General features: G+C 65.3%; 4 protein-coding genes across 5 annotated transcripts; 3 read left to right on the forward strand and 1 right to left on the reverse strand.

Annotated features, from left to right (window-relative positions):
• The first annotated feature begins 443 nt into the window (after positions 1 to 443).
• On the forward strand, positions 444 to 3,744 carry PTGDS (prostaglandin D2 synthase). Its single transcript, XM_019435977.2, has 7 exons — positions 444 to 643; positions 1,320 to 1,459; positions 1,570 to 1,646; positions 2,347 to 2,463; positions 2,614 to 2,715; positions 3,361 to 3,386; positions 3,591 to 3,744. The coding sequence occupies exons 1-6, from the start codon at positions 530 to 532 to the stop codon at positions 3,384 to 3,386; spliced, it is 576 nt and encodes a 191-aa protein (XP_019291522.2). The 5' UTR covers positions 444 to 529; the 3' UTR covers positions 3,591 to 3,744.
• Positions 3,745 to 4,388: 644 nt separating this feature from the next.
• Positions 4,389 to 7,153, forward strand: LCNL1 (lipocalin like 1). Its single transcript, XM_019435978.2, has 7 exons — positions 4,389 to 4,936; positions 5,277 to 5,416; positions 5,800 to 5,873; positions 5,961 to 6,071; positions 6,395 to 6,496; positions 6,742 to 6,767; positions 7,038 to 7,153. The coding sequence occupies exons 1-6, from the start codon at positions 4,838 to 4,840 to the stop codon at positions 6,765 to 6,767; spliced, it is 552 nt and encodes a 183-aa protein (XP_019291523.1). The 5' UTR covers positions 4,389 to 4,837; the 3' UTR covers positions 7,038 to 7,153.
• Positions 7,154 to 11,244: 4,091 nt separating this feature from the next.
• CLIC3 (chloride intracellular channel 3) lies at positions 11,245 to 16,061 on the reverse strand. 2 transcript variants are annotated; one of them, XM_019435922.2, is made up of 6 exons: positions 15,968 to 16,061; positions 15,059 to 15,168; positions 14,850 to 14,975; positions 14,596 to 14,702; positions 14,337 to 14,478; positions 11,245 to 14,258 (listed from the first exon to the last, which is right to left on the reverse strand). In XM_019435922.2, the coding sequence occupies exons 1-6, from the start codon at positions 16,001 to 16,003 to the stop codon at positions 14,174 to 14,176; spliced, it is 606 nt and encodes a 201-aa protein (XP_019291467.1). In that variant the 5' UTR covers positions 16,004 to 16,061; the 3' UTR covers positions 11,245 to 14,173. The 2 variants fall into 2 exon arrangements, with proteins under 2 accessions (XP_019291467.1, XP_019291466.1); XM_019435921.2 differs by having other exon boundaries at positions 14,337 to 14,512.
• On the forward strand, positions 11,843 to 13,373 carry PAXX (PAXX non-homologous end joining factor). The gene is made up of 7 exons (XM_019435920.2): positions 11,843 to 11,955; positions 12,040 to 12,100; positions 12,354 to 12,403; positions 12,484 to 12,674; positions 12,753 to 12,821; positions 12,992 to 13,076; positions 13,177 to 13,373. Exons 1-7 carry the CDS (start codon positions 11,843 to 11,845, stop codon positions 13,214 to 13,216), a joined length of 609 nt encoding a protein of 202 aa, XP_019291465.2. The 3' UTR covers positions 13,217 to 13,373.
• Positions 16,062 to 18,568: the final 2,507 nt, after the last annotated feature.

Here is an 18,568-nt window from a genome sequence, read left to right on the forward strand (position 1 = left end):
CTGGGCCCAAGTTTCCTGTCACCACCCAGCCCGCCAGGCCTTCCAGGACCAAACTCATACCGTATGAACAGTGTCCCTCCCGGGGTCCCTGGACCTGGAGACAGAATGACGGTAGGGCTTGTGAGAGGGGGTCCCGGGCCCAGAAGTGGCCGGAGGCCCCGGGGCACGTGCCCCCACCCCCATCCAGGCTGCGGGGACTGGAGGGAGGACGAAGTTTGCAGGAGCCTCTGCCTGCAACCCCCCCAACCCCCGCCCCAAACCCAGCCCCAGGTGGCAGGGCCCAGGCGGGTCCTGGTCAGAGCCTCTTACATAAGCAGCCGTGTGGGGGGCAAGCCTGCAGCTGGGCTCCCGGCTCTGTCCTCCCCCAGCATCACGAGCCTGCAGTGGGCTGTCCCTGGGCCCTGGGTGGAGGCCAAGCCAGGCCCATAAATAGGGGTCTCTCCAGTGGCCTCTGCTCCTCCTGCCGGCTCCCTCACTCCACCCGCACTGCTGGCACCACCGGCCCGGGTGGCTATTCAGCTCCAGGACAATGGCCGCTCTGCACACGCTGTGGATGGGGCTGGTCCTGCTGGGAGTCCTGGGAGTCCTGCAGACGCGGGCCCAGGCCCAGGTCTCCCTGCAGCCCAACTTCCAACAGGACAAGGTGAGAGGCTCCCCTGCCCAGTCCCCAAGGCGGCACAGGGCGCTGCGAGGGGAGGGGGGCGCTCTGCAGGGGGCCGAGATGTCTTCCCGGGAAGAGGGGAGCTGAGCGAAGGAGGAGGCCGAGCGGGAGAACCACCCGCCTCCCTGGGCCTAAAGCAATTCGCCGACCAAGAGAACTGAGCCACGGAGGCCGACCTGTGTCCGTGAGCGCGCACACGGCACCTGCGGACACGCGGGCCGAGCGCGGGCGTGCGCCGTCCAAACACGGCCACCCCTCTAAGCTCACGACGCCCGGAGGAAAGCAGGCACACGTCCCACACCCGGGTCTCAGGACACATCGTGCGCGAGCGCGCCGACGGGGACGGCACGCGGGGAGGGCCACGGGAACCCGGGCGCGCTCAGTCGGTCCTCCCGCCCACGCGCCCCGCCCCGCGCCCCTTCCCCCGGCGTCGCGGCCGTCCAACCCCTCCAGGGACGGCCGGGGCGCCCTCTGCCGCCCGCTCCCGCGACCGACGGAGCCCGGCCGAGCGGAGGGGAAGGCGGGGGGCGTGACGGGCCTCCGGGGGCGGGGCCGGGGCGGGGCCCGGCTGGAGACCGGAGGGGAGGGGCAGGGGCGCCCCCACCCAGGTCGGTCCAGGAGGGTCCTGGCCGACCCGGGCGGGGTCCGTTCGCCGCAGTTCCTGGGGCGCTGGTTCACCTCGGGCCTCGCCTCCAACTCGAGCTGGTTCCGGGAGAAGAAGAACGCGCTGTCCATGTGCATATCAGTGGTGGCCCCCAGCGCGGAAGGAGGCCTCAACCTCACCACCACCTTCCTCAGGTGGGCGGGGCGGCGCGCGCTTCGGGGGGCCGAGAGCTCCCCGCCCCACGGTCACGATCCAGGGACAGCCCCCGGCCTGACCCCTGACCCCTTCGGTGACCTGCCCACAGGAAAGACCAGTGTGAGACCCGGACCCTGCTGCTGCGGCCGGCGGAAACCCCAGGCTGCTACAGCTACACGAGTCCCCGTGAGTGGGGCCCCCCTGCTGGGGACCCCTGGGTCCAGCCCTGGGCAACCTGCAGGCGGTGGCTCTGGGCAACCCTCCTGCCCCAGCAGTACACGGAGTGGGCTGGTGGCCCCTTGGTCGGGGTCAGCTAGCCCAAGGCCTGGCCCCATCGACCCCAGGCTCCAGGGTGGGGGACCAGGAACCCTCTCTCTAGGACACTGGATCCTCTTTGGAGCTGACCGCCAGGCCCCTCCCTGCCCGCCCCCATGATGGAATTTCCCCATGATGCTGCCGGCCTCTGCTCTGCTGGCCAGACAGAGCACACTGGGGTAGCCCCCCAGCCCCCCTCACACCTCTCCACAGTTCTGCAGAACCAGGGCCAGGCGCCTCTTCATTTCCCACCCCACCATCTACCCCCTTCCTTGGGGAGGCCTTCCCACTGGGAAGTCTCTCCCCAGTTCTGACCCGTTCTAGCCCAGAGGTTTGTGGCTGCACCATGAGCCCCTAATTTTCTGTCTGCTGACCCCCTAGGACTTCTGGTTTGAATGCACTGGACCCCCGCAGGGCTCAGGGGCTGTGCGGACAGGAGGCTGGGGGCTGGCTGCCTGTCCCGGTGGGGGAGGGGATCGTCCCTGGCTCCCTCCCACAGCCAGCCCGGGCAGAAGCGGGCCAGAGGCTGGGAGACAGGGTCCCTGACTGGGATTCTCTCCTGGATTCCCAGACTGGGGCAGCACCCACGACGTGTGGGTGGTGGCGACAGACTATGAGGAGTACGCGCTTTTGTACACGGCGGGCACAAAAAGCCCGGGCCAGGACTTCCACATGGCCACTCTCTACAGTACGTACCCCACGCCAGCGACCCGCGCTCTGGCCGGAGGCCCACCCGACCACAGATGGGGGTCTCAAGGGGCGGGTCCCTAAACTGCAGGGGTGGGGGCAGCAGAGACCTTCCCCGACTGAGGCCAGTGGCTTCTCCTTCCTGCCCCAGGCCGCACCCAGACCCCAAGGGCTGAGGTAAAGGAGAAATTCAGCACCTTTGCCAAGACCCGGGGCTTCACAGAGGATGCCATTGTCTTCCTGCCCAAGACCGGTGAGGGGGGCTGCTAATCTCATGGGAAGAGGATTAAGGTCAGATTTGAGGCAGGCAAGTCTCCTGATTCAAGGGAGGCTGAGGGGTGGAGTGCATCCGGTCAGACCGCCCACGGACCGGCACACTGTGGCCTCCAGAGTGGGGGCAGTCTGTCCTCACCCTGTGACCTTGGCCTGCAGCCCTGGGCGCAGCACAGGAAGATACTCCTTCTCCAGGAACAGCACCCCCACCCCCCACCCGCCGGCCCAGTTTCACCAAGCAGCCGCGGTGTTCTAGGCCCCTGGGCGGCCCTCAGGACACAGGGGTCCCTAGCCTGGTGGGAAACGGGCCCCAGAAACAGAACCAGTGGGCTGGGATGCCTGTGGAGGGCAGCGGTGCTATGGGAACATGGCGGGGGGGTGGGGGGGGCAGCCGCACTGGGCGGAGCGCCCACGGGCCCCTGAGGCAGGCAGCCTGCTCTGGGCCCAGCTGGGGGCACGACCCCTCTTTGTTGGGAGGAGGGGAGAGAGTGCTGAAGTGTGACGGACCCAGCAGTTTTGGGGGGCTCCACTGAGACCGCTCTCCAGGGCTGCAGGGAGGGGGCTAGGTGGGGAAGTGGCCCCAGGCGTGGGGTGCTGACCACGGCCCCGGGTTCTTTCTTGGCAGACCGGTGCATGGAGGAGCACAGATAGGTGAGTGTGGTGGGCTGTGGGCTGGCTTCGTACCTGCCATCACCCACCCCACCACCCCAGGGTGGTCCCGGGGGCTTTCCGAGGCGGAGGGGCTTCCCCCGGGAATTCCGTGAGATTCCCGGGAGTAAAGAGGAACCTGGGCACCCTGGGGGTGGGAGAGCTGGTGTTGCCCGCCCCACCCACGGGTGCCGCTCTCTCTGCCAGGCGACCCCAGCCCCCAGGACCTGGCCATCGCGCCCTGCTCTGCTCTTTCCTCCGGGATCCCCAAGCACCCAGTCCTGGCTCCTCCCTGCCACCACCTCTGCCCCCTCAGACTTTATCCCGGCTCTGAGAATAAACTCCAGAAGCAAGTCAACAATCCAGCTGTTGCCTGTGTTTCCTGCAGTCCTCGCCGCTCTGGGCCCTGGGCCTGGCTCCGGCCAGCTCCCTGGGGACTTGACCGCACGCACCCCCCACACTTTGGGCCTCAGTCTCCCCTTCCTGTCTGTAAAATCTCGGACTCCGGGCAAGGGCGCACTGGTGTTCGGTCCCGGTGGGCGGGCCCGGAGTCAGGACGGCTACGGAGAGGCGCCCTCACGTCCCCCACCCAGCGCAGGCTGGGCTCTGACCGCACCACGGCCCCTCCTGCTGGCCGGTTCTGGGTGGTGCCCCGTCATCTCCTACTCCCCAGGCAGGTGCCCTTGGCCCCCTCACCCCGAGCCCGGAGAGGCCTGAGGCCCAGGGGAGCTCTGTACCCGATGGACTTTTGAAGGTGTGGGATTAGAACACGGGGTAGGGACCAGTGTTACCAGAGGACAGAGAGGAAGGTGGCTTCGGCATCCATGCCCCCCACCCTGAGCTGCACCGGAGAGTGGGCTGACCACCGGACAACCTCACGTCCTCTCTGGCTACTGTAGCGCCTCCAGTCCCCCGTTCTCCGGCCTGGGCGTCGAGAGTACACAGCCCTGACCGTTCGCCAGACCCCGGGCGCCACAGCCAGCGCTGGGCCCCGGAGCACCGTCTCCCTGCCCCCACCTCCTGCCGTCTGCCACCCCTCAGGCCCTGTCCGGAGCCCTCCTGGCAGGATCCCCTGCACCACCCCCCATGGGCAAACCTCAGCCTGGCCCTACAGAGGCACCAAGGGCTGTGAGGCTCAGATGTGACGGGGAGCTTCTTGGCAGCCTTCCCGGAGGAGGGGACTGGGTGGGGGGGTATGTGTGAGCAGAGAGCTGGGGGCAGACACCTCGGAAAGCCTGCCAGAACTTCTCCTCCCCCTGCATCCAAGTACCTGCTGCCTCCCCAGCAGGAAACGCCGCCGGGCATGGGCGGGGCAGCTGGGCACAACCCCATCCGAGCCTAGCTCAGTGGGCTTGGTCCCAGGCCAGCAGACAGCCACGCCAGCGCACTTGGGGGTCATAAATGCCGGACAGGAGAAGCCACCCCAGGTCCCCTGCTGAGAACCGTCCTCCAAGATGCCACAGGCCCTGCTCATCGGCTCCCTCTTTGTCCTGCTCAGGCTGTCCCTAGGCCAGGGCCAGGTCCCCATCCAGGCCAACTTCGATGCCAGCCAGGTGGGTCCTGGCAGCCCCTCCTCCTCGCGAATTACCTGCCCTGCTTCTCCATCCAGGGCGTGCATGACCCGCAGAGAGGCTGGAGGGCCAGGGGAGCCCCTGGGGATCCTCCGGTCCCGGCTCAGCTCAAGTCAGGGGGACAGGGGGGACAGCCCCCTCCACCCGCCCCATCAGCTGGGCACGGGCTGGGCTGGGGAGGACAGCAGGCCTGCTCTGTGGCCTGTGGCCACCACGGCTCCCCAGAGCCTGGAACCGGGAGGAGTTGCAGCTGCCCGCCCCCCACCTGGGTGAGGGTTGATAAGGACGCAGGGCCCCAGCTCTCCCCGCACCCTCCCTGCAGTTCCAGGGCACCTGGTACGTGGTCGGGGTGGCCTCAGACGACCAGGACTTCCTGAACTCCAAGGACGACACAAAGATGCCCGTGGTCTTGGTGACCCCCCTGGACAACGGTGACCTGGCCCTCAAGTTCGGGTACCCTACGTAAGTGACCCCACAAACCCCACCTCAGACTGGGCCTTAGACCTGGCCAGTGTGAGCCACTGAGAACACAGGTGTCCCTGGCACACTAGCGAGCTAGTCCCAGGCCCCTGGTGGGGTCAGGCTGCCGCAGCAGACGCCTCAGCCGTGGAGGAGCATCGTCCCCGGGGCGTGTGTGTGTCTGAAGGGGAGACCCCACGTGTCCTGGCTGTAGGGCTCCCCCAAGTACTTCACGCCTGCCCCCTGTCCCCTAGAGGGCTGCCTCACCTCTAAGCAGCGCTGGGAGGGGGCACAGGGGTGCTGGGGTGGCCTGGGCCCCGGCCCACCCCACGTGGTCAGAGTCCCCAAGCGGTGGCCTCGGGGACGCCGTGGTTCCTCCTCCCCAGGCCCGACGGCGGGTGCCAGAAGATGCTCACGACCTTCACGAAGGGGGCTGCTGACGGGCAGTTCAGCAACGCGGGTGAGGCTGGGCAGGGGCGGGGGGCTCCTGAGAGAGGCAGGGGGCGGGCCCCGGGCCGAGGCAGCTCAGCTGGCCCTTCCCCCTCAGCCATGGCGCAGACTGACATCCGGGTGGTGAGCACCGACTACGAGCACTTCGCCGTGCTCTACGTGGAGACCCGGAAGGCAGGCGTCAGGAGCGTCTGGCTGCAGCTCTACGGTGGGCGTCCCGGGGGGAGGGGCTCCCAGCACCCCCGTCCCCCCACTGGTCACCAGGCGCAGGCCGCTCCTCTGGGAGCCGTGTGCCCAAGGTCCGTCTGCACTGCCGCCCACACACACATTCCAGCAAGTTCCAGGTCCACGGCAGGCGGGACCGCTGTGTCCCTGGGTCTCCTGGGGACCCCCGTGTCTGTGGTAGAGGGGTCCGGACCCCTCCCCCCACCCCCGTGCCTCCTCCCCTTGCCTCCCACCCCACCCCGCCTTCCACCGCCCTCCGCCTCCCAACCCTGCCCTCTTCTGCTCACCAACCCTCCCTGCCCTCAGCCCGCGCCCCGGAGCTGTTTCCTGAAGGTGCCCAGAAAATGCAGCAGCTGGCACCCCAAGTGGGCCTAAACCCCAGCCAGGGCGCCCTGCTGCCCCAGTCCGGTGAGTGCTGTCCCCGAGCCAGCTCAGGGCTGCAGGAGACTCAGACTGGGAGCACCACTCCCCCCAGGTGTGGGACAAGCACCAGACCTATCTGGGCCAGAAGAGGGCGGGCCAGTGCCCTGGCCAGTGGCCTCTCCGAAGGGGATTGCAGGCAGGGAGGCTTGGCTCCTCAGGGGCGGTTGGGGGCCTCCCCCCCTGGGGAAGGGGCCTCTGGCTGTTTCCTCAGACCCCACTCTCTCCCACAGACCAGTGTGCTGGCGCCTTCTCCTAGGTGAGTGCTCGGGCCGGCCTGGACGCCAGTCCCCACAGCACGCAGCGCCCGGTGCCCTGAGACCCATGGAGACCCCTCTTAGGCAGAAGGCTGAACTGTGGGGGCCCTCCTGCCAGGAGCAGGTGGCAGGGGGGTGGGAACCATAGAATCAGGGTGGGACAGCGGACAGCAGTGGGCAGGGACAGAGGGGCCCTGGGGCTGGGCCCAGGGAGGGCAGGAGGGGGCGAGAAGACGGCACTCACCCCACTACACCTGCCCCCTTGTTTGCAGGAAAGAGTCCTCCCAGGAGTGCCCGTTGGGGGCCATGCTATACAGAGCCTTCCCCCAGGAGCACACCGTTTCTGTCCGCCACCCATCCCCTGCACAATAAATACTCTCCTAAAGCCCATGGCTCTGCATTTCTTGACCCTCCACGGTGGTTTCCGGGCACAGGGTGGGACCCCTCGCTAGGCCGAGCAGAGCTCTGCGGGGCTGGGCAGGCGCTTGGCCTGGAAGGAGCCGAGGCTCTGCTCCAAGGGAGGCAAGCTCATCCAGACTGACCAGGGCATCGCAGGGGCCTTCCTGCCACTCGCTCCCCCTCCCCACGCACCAGGGCACCAGCCTCAGCAGCCCAGCCCCGGGCGGCCACCCAGAGCTCCCTCGGACACAGGGGACCTCCTGGGCCTTTGGGACCCTTCCTTCCACAGCACAGAGCAGGTATCTGAGCCGCTCCGTCCCGCACTTCCCCTGACCCAGAGCCAGAGGAAAGCGGCGTATGCACAAAACTCTGTCCTGCCATTGTGTCTGGGTAGGATAATATCGCTGCTCTTTTTTTTTTTTTTTTTCAGTTTTTTATTTTGAGAGAGAGTGCAAGTGGGGGAGGGGCAAAGAGAGACGGAGGGAGAGAGAGACAGAGAGAGAGAGAGTCCCAAACAGGCTCCACACTGTCAGTGCAGAGCCCATCTCGGCCCCGATCTCACATTTTGTGAGATCGTGACCTGAATCGAAACCAAGAGTCCGACGCTTAACCACCCGAGCCACCCAGGCGCCCCTGGTTGGACATTTTTAATTAAAAACACAGCCCTGTCCTGCCCAATTTGCTGCCTTGATTGGGGCCCTTCTGGGCTGGGAGGTCACCCTCTGGGGGCCCCAGACAGCCCCTCCACACCTGCACCCAACACCTGGGCACCTTGGCTGCCCCAACCCACATGCCAGCCTCTGGCCCACCTGTGGACACGGTCTTCCCCCCCACCCCCCGCCCCCAGCACAACACCAGTCTGGAAGTCGAGCCCTGGGGATGGGGAAGAGTGTGTGGGAAGGCCCAGAGAGCCAGCCCCCTCCCACATGTGTGACCTGTGAGCTCACCGTCCCACCCTCTTGACAGGCAAGGTGCTGTCTGCCCACCTAGGGAGGCGTCTGCTGAGAGATACTGTCCGAGCTCCAGGTGATAAATTAGCGGATGGAGGGGTTGATTTATCTGTTGTCACTCGCCTTCCATATGGACCCAGAGAAGAAGGACGAAGGCTGTCACGGCAGCAACAAGGGTTTAAGGTGGAGACGTGGGGATGCGCTCCCCTGGCAAGCGGTGCAGGAAGCCTGGCCACCAGGCTCCGGTGGTCCTGCCCTCCCCCGCTGTCCCCCCCCAGGTCCCCTGGGAAGGGCCGGAGTGGGGAGATGCAGATTGCCCCCCCCCGTGGCCTTATGGACACCTTTTCCAGGGGGGGCGGCCCTCTTCTGGGGTGGGACAGCCCCATAGGACCCCTCAGGAACCCAGAAGGGCTGTGCCCCCGGCACCAACATATCCACTAGGGGCTCATGTCGTCCTGCACCACCCGCTCAGACCACACGGGGGCAGTCCTCAGCCAGTTCCCCCGCCCCGAAGCCACGGAATTCCTCGGCTGGATCAGCTCGTTCCCTGCTGGGCTCCCAACCGCCCCCAGGGGGTCCCATCTCCCCGACAGGAAAAGCCAAACTCCTTAGCTGGCCAAGAAGGCCCTCCCTGGGGCGCCTGGGTGGCTCAGACGGTTGGGCATCCGCCTTTTGATTTCAGCTCAGGTCATGATCTCATGGTCCCTGAGTTAGAGTCCTGCATCAGGTTCTGTGCTGGCAGCACGGAACCTGCTTGGGATTCTGTCTCCCTCTCTCTGTCTCTCCCCTGCTCACTCTCTCTCTCTCAAAATAAATAAAAGTTAAAAACAATTTTTTTTAACTTAAAAAAAAAGAAGGCCCTCCCCGATCCGCCCACCTCTGACCCCATCCCCTCCCATCTTTCCTTCTGACCACCCTGAACATGCTGGCCCCACGCCTGCCTCAGAGCACAGCTGCCCCTGCCAGGAGCGCTCCTCTCCCAGCTCTCAGGCTTCAGCCCTGCATGCCCTGGGGTGAGAGGCCACCCTTTTCCCCCTGCCCCCCCCCCCCACTCCCTCCAGTGTCCTTTCCCTTCCCCACCTACCTGGCGCCCAGATATCCACACGTACCCACACCCACATTAAAGAAGATTGCTCCCTGCAGGAAGATGGGCTGGTAAGTTACATTTTCTATACCCTTGTGTCTAAAATGAAAACAGATCTTTCGGTTTTCTTACCATGTTTTGAACTCCTCGGCTCAGGTCTTGTATTGGTTTCCTGTGGCCGCTGTAGCCAATTATCACAAACTTGGTGGCTTAAAACGTAACATTTACCTCCTCACAGTTCTGGAGGCCCAAAGTCCAAAATCTGTGCCCCTGGGCGGAAATCACCATGTTGTCAGGGCCGCGTTCCCTCCAGAGGCTTTAGTGTCCTCTTAGTGAAATCTCTTTCCACCTCTAAGGACATCTATGACAGCATTTGGATAATCCAGGAAAATCTCCCCATCTCAAGATCCGTAACCACATCGGCAAAAAGCCCTCTTCCACACAAGCTGCCATTGACCGTTGCCAGTAACTTTGGGGGACTCCGTTGAGTGTGCCGCATTCTCCCTGGAAACATTCCCCCAGGCCCCTGGCACTGTGCCCAGAGGAAGCAATGTTTAAGGGTGTCCTGGGGGCTGGTGGCCCCACACTCCCATTGCCACACCTGACCCTCCTCCGGAGTCTTGGGTACACAGTAGACTTCAGCATCCCCTTCAGACACCGACATGTCGCGGAGTTCCTACAGCAAAGGAGTGGCCCCCAGGCTCTCTCCAAACCTGCTTCGGCCCAGCGACCTTGGGGAAGGGCGTGCCCACACCACCCACAGACAGGGGCACCTGTGAGCCCTACCCCCCTCACCTCACCCCTGTCCACCTCCACTCTGAGCAAACCCTCCCCCCGCCTCCAGCCTCAGTCAGCTCTGCCCTGAGGGATTCTCAGCAGCCCTCTGCTACTCTCCCTGCACCCCCACCTCCACCCGTGCAGCCCTCAGCTGTTTCTCCTCCTGGCACTCAATGTGGGCCTTCTACAAATAAATCAGTTGTGCCCCTCCCCACTCCGCCCCTGCTTAAGCCCTCCAGCAGCCCCCCACTCTGCATTCTCTCATTCACAATATCTACTGAATGCAATGTTTAAGCCCTGAAGACGAGGCTAGTGAAACAGACGTGAAGTCCCCCCCTCCACGGACCTCTGGGGGGACCACCATAAACAGGATGAAAAATGCATTAGTTCCCTCCTGCTGATAACAGATTACCCCCCAATTCCCTGGCTGGAAACAAGAAGCGTGTATTACCCCCCATTTGTGAGGGTCAGGAATCTGGTCCTGGGTGATCTAAGGCCTCTGGCACAAGAGTTCCCACAAGGCCGTGGTCAAGCCACAGGCCAGGGCTGTGTTCTCCCCAGAAGGTTCGGCCAGGAGGGGGTCTGCATGCCAGCCCTTCACTAGTTGTTGCCAGGCCTTGGTCCTGTGCCACGTGTGGAGAAAGAATGGGCAGCCCATCGCTCCAGTCTACTGGCCAGGGGCAAGTTACTCGACCGGACCACGATGGGGCAGACACAGGAGGCCGGCCCGGTTGGGGCCGTCTCACAGTCTGCTGCCACAGTAAGTGGCCAGAGGTACTTTATCTAGTGACAGGGCTGGGAAGCAAGTACACAAAACAGGAGAGAGGACTGGAGGTAGTGGGCAGGCTGCGACACTTTGTGTCAGGTGACTGAGGAAGACTGAGAAGCTGGCACTTCACTGAAGCCCCAAAGGAAGCATGTGAGTCTGAGGGGACCAAGGGGACGGTAAGGGAGGGTCACCGAGGCTGTCACCCAGGGGGCCGTAAGGGAGGGTCAGGCTGGGCCATAGGAGGCACACGGTGGGGGGGGGCGGGGGGGAGGGGCAGGACAACATCAGCAGCGCGGCCTACAGGCCCAGCCTCAGCCCTCCCCACCACCGCCCTGTGGTCACCCTGACCCTCTGGCGAGGCCTTGAGCAGAACCGTTCTGTGCCTTCCTCTGGCGTCTGCAGTGGCTGCCCCTCTGCCTGGGATCCCGCATCCTGGCGCGTCACCATCATCCCTCGATTCCCCGGGGTCACACAGCTCCGATCGCACGTGGACTACCCGAGAGTTTCATGTTTCGTTTATTATCTGTCCAATCCATTAGATCTCACAAGCTCCAGGCGACCAGAGACCTTGTCTGTTAAGCAAAGTGCTCAAGGCTAGGACAACGGGAGGCACAAAGGAGGGGATGGATGGATGAGTGCCGGGAGCCTCGTGCGCTGGCCGCCACGCTTAATTCATGGTCGTATTCCGACCTGCTGCGGTTCGGCGTTAGGAAAGTTTGCGCGTCTAAAGACCACGTGAGATAGTATCTCGGGAAGGGCGACAGCAGGTGCGGAAGGCAGGACGAGGCCGCTGGGACCAGCAGGGGGCGAAGCGGCGGGGGAGGGAACCGCGGTCTCCGCGCGCCGTAGGCGCGCAGGCCTCCGCGCGGACGCGGGAACCGCACCGGGAACAGGCCCGCCCGGGGGACCCCGCCCGCCGGAGACCGAGCCCCGCCCCTCCAGCCCGCCCCCAGGCCCCGCCGCCGGCGCGAAGGGCCTGGGTCTTCGGGGCGGGACCTGGGCCGTAAGCCCCGCCCCCGGCTTCGGAGCCGTCCTCCCGCGCAGGCGCCTTGGGGCCCGCAGCCTCCCGGGCGGTGTCCCTGCCGCGGCCGCGGTGCTATGGTGCCGCCGCCTCTCTGCACGCTGCCGCCGGGGCCCGGGCCCCCGCGCTTCGTGTGCTATTGCGAGGGGGAGGGAAGCGAGGACGGAGGCCGCGGCGGCTTCAACCTCTAGTAAGTGGCTGGCGAGGAGCGCGGGGCGCTGGGGGCGCCGACAGTTCTGCGGGCCGTTCCGCCTGACAGCCCCTCCCCCCACAGTGTGACGGACGCCGCGGAACTCTGGAGCACCTGCTTCACGGCGGACAGCCTGGAGGCCCTCGTGGGTATCGGGGCTCCCGGGCAGGCCTGGAAGCCCCCGGCACTCCGTACCTGCAGTGCGGACCACCTCTGGGATCGCAGGGGGCGGTCTGGGATCGCGGTAGGGGTGGGTTGGGGGGGTCTGGACACCCTTCCCCCAGCTTTGTAACTGTAGCCCTAAGATTGGCGCGGGGTCCTGGGTGGCCCTCCGTCAGGCAGCTTTGGGGCGGTTCCGGAGTCTTGGGCAGCTGGTGACCAGCCCCTGTGCCCTGCAGAAAGCCCGTTTGGGCCTGAGTGCGGCTGAGGAGATCACCCCCCGGTTCAGGTGAGTCCCTGAGCGGGGAAGGAAGGGTGGGTGTGGAGCTGGGGGTCTGGACACCGCACTCGACACACCTCCTTTCCTAGGGCGGCCTGTGAGCAGCAAGCTGTGACTTTCGCCCTGCGGGAGGATGGAGCATCCCTAACCCTTTCCGGGGGGCCCTGGGCCCTGGATTTTGAGCTCTCCAAGGTGCCGGGCCCAGAGGCAGCCTCCAGGTTGCAGGCACTGACGCTGGGTCTGGCAGAGCAAGTGTGCAACTTGAAGAGGCAGCTGGCAGGTGGGGTGGGGAGCAGGTACCCCGAATCTTCACTAGGGTCCCCCTGCTCGTGCCTCCATTCCTGGCTTTCTTCCCCAGGCCTGCAGGCGGCAGCCGCCAGCCCCAAAAAGAGCCCTTGTCTGGCAGGGCCTCAGTTCTTCTTACCAGGTAAGGCCTGTCACCTGGGACTCAGGTGGGGGCTGTGCTCCTCCTCCCTCTGTGACTCCCCTTCCCCAGAACAAGAGTCGGGCCCCAAAGACAGCATGTGCACGGAGAGGGGGCTGTGGCTCTGGAATTCTACCGACTCAGGAAGCCCCGTCCCGTCCTGTTGCCCTCAGACCCCGACCCTCAGAGAGGCGGCCCTGGACTTGGGGTCAGGAGGCGGTGCCCAGGAGAGTCCCTCATCAACCCTGGCTTCAAGAGGTACTCACCCCCTGCCCCTCCCTCCTGTGTCCCTGGCCAAGCCCTGGACCCCTGCCCCTCCCTCCGTAAAACCATAGTGTCTCTTCCTCTTCTCTCCCAGTAAGAAACCAGCCAGTGGTGTAGACTTTGACAGCCCCTGAAGGCGCAGCACAAAGTGTGACCCTGCCAGGAGTCTGCTCACGCGGTGGGGACAGCCCCTGAGACCCCACAGCCCGTCCTGCTGCCAGAGGGGAACAAACCTGCGCCTCGGACCCCTTCCCCCTTAAATAAATGGCTTCCTCAGGTGGAGGAAACAGCCATGCTCTGGCTCCTGGGGTCTGGCCGGGGGAGAGGGATCAGGGGTCTCCCTGGGCCTGCGATCTGGCTCGGGCCGCAGTGTGTAAGCGGATGGGCCAGCTTCCACACCGCCTGGGGGGTGGGGGTGGGGGTGGGGGGAGCACCACTCTCTCCAGGCGCACCCAGCTGCCCCTGCCCGGTTCGTGAAGGAGCAGAGAGGGACTGGAAGGCAGGTCAGGGCTCCTCAAGGTTGGAACTTGTTGCCGGCCCCTCCACTCCACACACTTCACTCTTCCAGACCTCACCCAACAGGCACAGCCACCGGTGTCCCACACCGCGGAAGGCCGTGTGGAAGCTGGGGGGTGGTGGCCTGCCGCCTGGGGAAGGGCTGAGGAATGTGGGCTGGCCCCACCCACCGACCTGGAGCCTCTAGGTGCCCAGTGTGGGCTCTGGTCCCCACCCTTCTTGGCCGTCCTGCAGCTCCACCCTGGCCTGACTGGTTTGGGAGCCCAGTCTAGTCCCGACCCCGCCCCCGACAGGGTGAGTGGAGCAGAGCCACCCACTGGGTTCTCTGCCCATCATTCCAGGCTGTTGTGGGGACGGAGTGTCCCGTGGGGGGGGTTTTGGGGGTGGCAGAAGTCAAGGGCCCTCTGGTCCCTCGGATGTCCGGGCATGCTTGCTGGGGCAGAGATGCGTTTATGGGGCTGTAGAAGAGGGGGCAGGGGGTGGCGGTAGAGGGGGCGGCGGCTAGCGGGGACGCACCGCCGTCCGGTAAGCCGCTAGGATCTCCGCGCTGTGTGGACACGTGTACTTGAACTCCTTCACCTGCAGCGCGCCGTCCAGGTAGCGGCGGACGCCGCGCAGCTCGGCGGGTATGGGCGCCCCGCGGAAGTGCGCGCACACCGTCTGTGGGCGAGGGGCGTGGCGCGGTCAGGGCCTTGTGGGGGGCGCCCCCCGCGCTCCGCGCCCAGGCCCGGCACTCACGTCCACGATGTGCAACTTGGGCAGCAGCCTACAGTCAGCCAGCGTGAGCTGGTCGCCGTCCAGGAAGCGGCGGCGCGACTCGCCAAGCTGCGGTTCCCGCACCAGCTCGTGCTCCAGCGGCGCGCGCAGGTAGCTGTCCAGCCTGGTGAGGGCGCGCAGCAGCAGCTGGTACAGGGCTGGGGGGGGGGGGGGGAGGGCGCGGTGAGGCCCGGCCTGGGCCAGCTCCCCCCACCCTCGCGGCGCTCCTGACCCTCCTCACCATCGTCCTGCGTGGGCACCGGGTTCTTGATGAAGGCGGAGAACCTGTGAAAGACGTCGTTGCCCGCCGTGGCGGACTCCCGGTAGCGGGGCGCCAGGCTGGGGAATCTGCGGGGAAGTAGGGGATCTGTGGTCAGACCCTTGAGCCAGGCCCTCTTCCCTGCGGGGACCCTCAGCATCCTTCCCGGGCTCTGTCCTGGGAGCACCCTCCCTGGGCGCCCCATCATCGCCCCTCCTGCCAGGCCGGGCCCTCACTCGGGGGGCCCCAGCGTCTCCTCCAGAAACTCCTCGATCTGCAGTGTGTCCGTTTTGGTGTCGCCATCGTGGAGAAGGATGGGCAGCTGCGAGCCGGGAGCGAAGTCCTTAAGCACATCCGGGGACCTGTGGGCATGAGGCAGGTGGGGAGGCTGCTGGTCAGAAGGGCCAGGGACCAGGCAGCGGTCCCGTGGGGGCAAGGGGCTCACCTGCGGATGTCCACGGTGGTGAGGGTGAAGGGCACGCCCTTGAGGAGCAGGACCATGAAGAGCCGCTGACAGGAAGGGCAGTGTCCCACGCTCTCACCATCCTCGCTTGCCTGGGGCGCGTGGAGTAGAGGGTGCCAGGGAAGAGAGCAGACCTAAGAATCCCACCAAAGGGGACCCTGCCTCCCAGGGCCAAGAGCCTGGAATGATCCCGGGCTCCAGCTTGGTTGGGTATGACCTCGACACGCGAGAGCCCTTGGCGTGGTCCCTGGGAGCTGGGGAGGGGCACAGGGACATGGGGCTGGGACCCTAGCTCTGGAGCCTGGCCCCTTGACCCTTATCCTCAGAGCCTGGGCAGAGGCCAGGCTGCTGGTCTCCAGGCCCCACAGGCGGGTCACAGGGTGGGGTGGGCCGAGTGAGCTGTTTTCTGAGTGATTCACCCTGCCGGACTGGACACTGGGTGCCAGCACGCTCATTGTCCCACCTCCCACAGTGGGGAGGAGGCCAGGGCCTCGCAGCCCTGCACGGGGACCCCAGATCTGGGCAGTGATGTGACCGCCCACGGGGCTGCCTGGCCCAGCCCCCACCTGCCTCACTGACCTCAAGCTCCACGTAGGCCTTGGCCTCCAGCTGCCTGATTGTCGCGTCCCCACCGAGGGGCTTTTCCCCCAGGAGGGCTGGGCTGGGTCCAGGAGCCAGGGCTGGGAGTCAGCACCCCACGCCCTTGGGGACAGCTCACTGGGCCCTTCCCCGGTCCTGCTCCCTCTTTGCTCAGCCTCTGCATGGCTGCCCGAGCCCACCACAGAGGAAGGGACACAGATGCTGCCTTGGAGACCCACCGCCCGCCCTAGAGAGCCCCGGAGCCCCGCACGGCACACTCCTCCCCAGACCTCCCTCCCAGCCCAGCGGCACCTTAACAAACAGCTGGAGCTTAGCCGTCTCTGCCATGGCGAGGAGCTGCGGTGGCCGAGGCAGGGTGGGGATCTGGAGAGCCCTTTAAGGCTCCCGGGGTGCCCCGCCCTCCCGGGCCCAGGGCCCGCCCTGACAAGCCACCTACGCAGGTGGACGAGGCTGTCGGGGCTGTCGGGGCACCGTGTCCAAGCATGAGGGTGTGACTGTGGGGGCACTGCGTGCTCGGGGTTGGCGGGGCTGGGGACCTGAGCACCCCAGGGTGGGTGTGGGATGGGGGCGGAGAATGGTGGATGTGGAGGCGGGGAGAGAAGGGTGCCAGCCTGGGGAGAAGGCAGCTCTAGATCGGGATCTGCCACCGACCCCCCAGCCCTGCAGTGCACACCCCGTTATCTGTCGGGGGTCCCCAGCCCAGAAAGCCGGGGGGTGGGGAGGAGAAATGAACAGCCTGGCCCCAGCCTCAGTTTCCCTAGCTGCCTACCAGGGCGTTACCAGAGCGTTAAGCCTCCTCCTTGGAAGGGACGCCCGGGACACCACTGTGCTCTGTCTGGCAGAGCCCCGCCCCCAGGCCCGCCCACATTCCAGAACCGCTGCCCGCCTGCTTAGGTAGCTCTTCTCCGCCAATCCTGCACCCCTGCCCTTCGCAATCGGATCCACGCAGGCTTCTTTCCTTCTCAATCTTTAAAAAGAAGCACCAGGAGAAGGGTTGGAAGCCGCAACCTCCTGACCCGTGCTGCCGCCCGCCCCGCCCTTGGCTGGAACAGAAAAACTAGGGGACGTTGTGCATACAGCCACCCCCCCCCCCCGCCTGCACCGCCCCGTCAGGGTGGCCGGCGCCCCCATGGCCTCCTCCCCCAGGGCCTCCAGCCGGCCGGCCCCTTCTGGGACCCCACGCCGTCCAGGACCCCCGGACGCAGCCCGGGTGCGGGCCTGGCACTGGGGTTGGGCCCTGGCTCCCCGCCGGGGCTGGACTTCCAGTCCAAGCACCGGCGTTTCAGCTGCTCCTCCGCGTGGTGGGGGTGGGGGCAGGGCTGGGCCTGCTCACTTCCTGCCTCGATGCCGCACAAAGGCCCCACACCTGCACCCGTTCGCCAGATGTCCCGTGCGGATTTCCGCGCCTGTGAAAATACCCTCACACGTCCGTAGGACAAACGGTGAGCTGGACGAAGGACCTGGCGGTGCAGAAACAAGGAAACACACGCACCCCAGCGGGAAGTGGGAGGCGTGAAACTTCACGCTGCTGTGAAGAAGCACACATCCGCGGCTGCGGTGAGCAGAAACGCCGTAACCATGTTCTCGGCGTTGCTCCGGACGCCCTGTCGGCCGGCAAAATGGGGCATCAGCCCATAGGTGTCCTGGTACACACGAGGGACGTGTAGACAGATCTGGGCCGTCCCCCTGATGCAAGCCTTTCCGTGGGAGAGTCCTGGTTTGCTCACAGAGGACAGGGGGGGGGGGGGGGGCCGGAGGTTGGGTGGTTTTACGGCCGCACTGGCCCCGGGTCACGGTGGCAGTCCTAGCCCCCAGCACCTCAGAATGTGACCTGACTAGGAGACAGACTTTTTGTAGAGATCAAAGTAAAATAAGGTCATCGGGGGGGTCCTACCGCAATACGACTGTCCTTGTGCACGGGGGAGATTTGGACACAGACCCACATGGACGGGGCGCCACACGAACGAAGGTGGAGGCAGAGGGCAGGGCCGTGCATCTCCAAGCCGAGGAACACGGAGCCTTGCGGAAAACCACCGGCAGCTGGGGGGCGGCTCCGGGGAGCTGGGGCCAGACCCTCGCCCACAGCCGCAGAAGGAGCCAGCCCTGCCCGCACGGTGATCTTGGACTTCCGGCCTCCAGACTGTGGGGGGATAGATCTCTGTGGCTTCCAGCGTGATCCACGGCTCTAGCAAAGACCAGTGAGAGAAGAGCCCCGCAAACCGAAAAGCACTGCATAGCAGTCACTCCGAGTCTGTGCCCTGAGCTTTCAGAAAAAGCCACGAGGATGTCCTCCGACTTTTGCATTTTCTACCATGATTTCCTAGTAAATGTTTTTAAATAAATGAGACCAGAAGCTCACGGTCACCAACCCTAACTGACCCATGACCTACTGGGCATTGAATAGACCTCCCTGACAGTGCCCCGGCCACATCCACAGAGCAGCCCCTGGAGGGGCCCGGGGGCCTGCTGTCCTTGTCTTTTCACGTCCTTCTCTTCCTTCCTGGGGACGGTTCTTGGCCCACAGTCCCAGGACGTGACACATTAGAAACATTTCTCTCCTGAGCCCTGTGGGCCCTTCCTGGTGACATTTTAACAGACTTGTCAGGGACACTATGGAGGGGGGGAGGACTGGGGGGCACTGGGATCTGAGCAGGAGCTCTGCCCCCTGAGAGAGCCAAGGAGCAGTGGGCACAGCCAGAGTCCAGATGGGGGTTCCAAAACCCATTTCCCCCCAAAGAAATGGGGCTCCTTGGAAAATTGCTGAATCCAGACATGGGTCAGGGAGGTAATAAGCAGGCCTGGAAATTGTAACAGAAAAGTGTTCCAAAAAATGTCCAGGGCAAGTCAAAAGGACATAGAAGCCACCACGAAGGGGTTCCCACCGGCCACATC

The sequence above is a fragment of the Panthera pardus genome, unplaced genomic scaffold (assembly GCF_024362965.1).
Source record: "Panthera pardus isolate Hobbes unplaced genomic scaffold, ASM2436296v1 HiC_scaffold_20, whole genome shotgun sequence".
In the NCBI taxonomy this organism is placed as follows: Eukaryota; Metazoa; Chordata; class Mammalia; order Carnivora; family Felidae; genus Panthera; species Panthera pardus.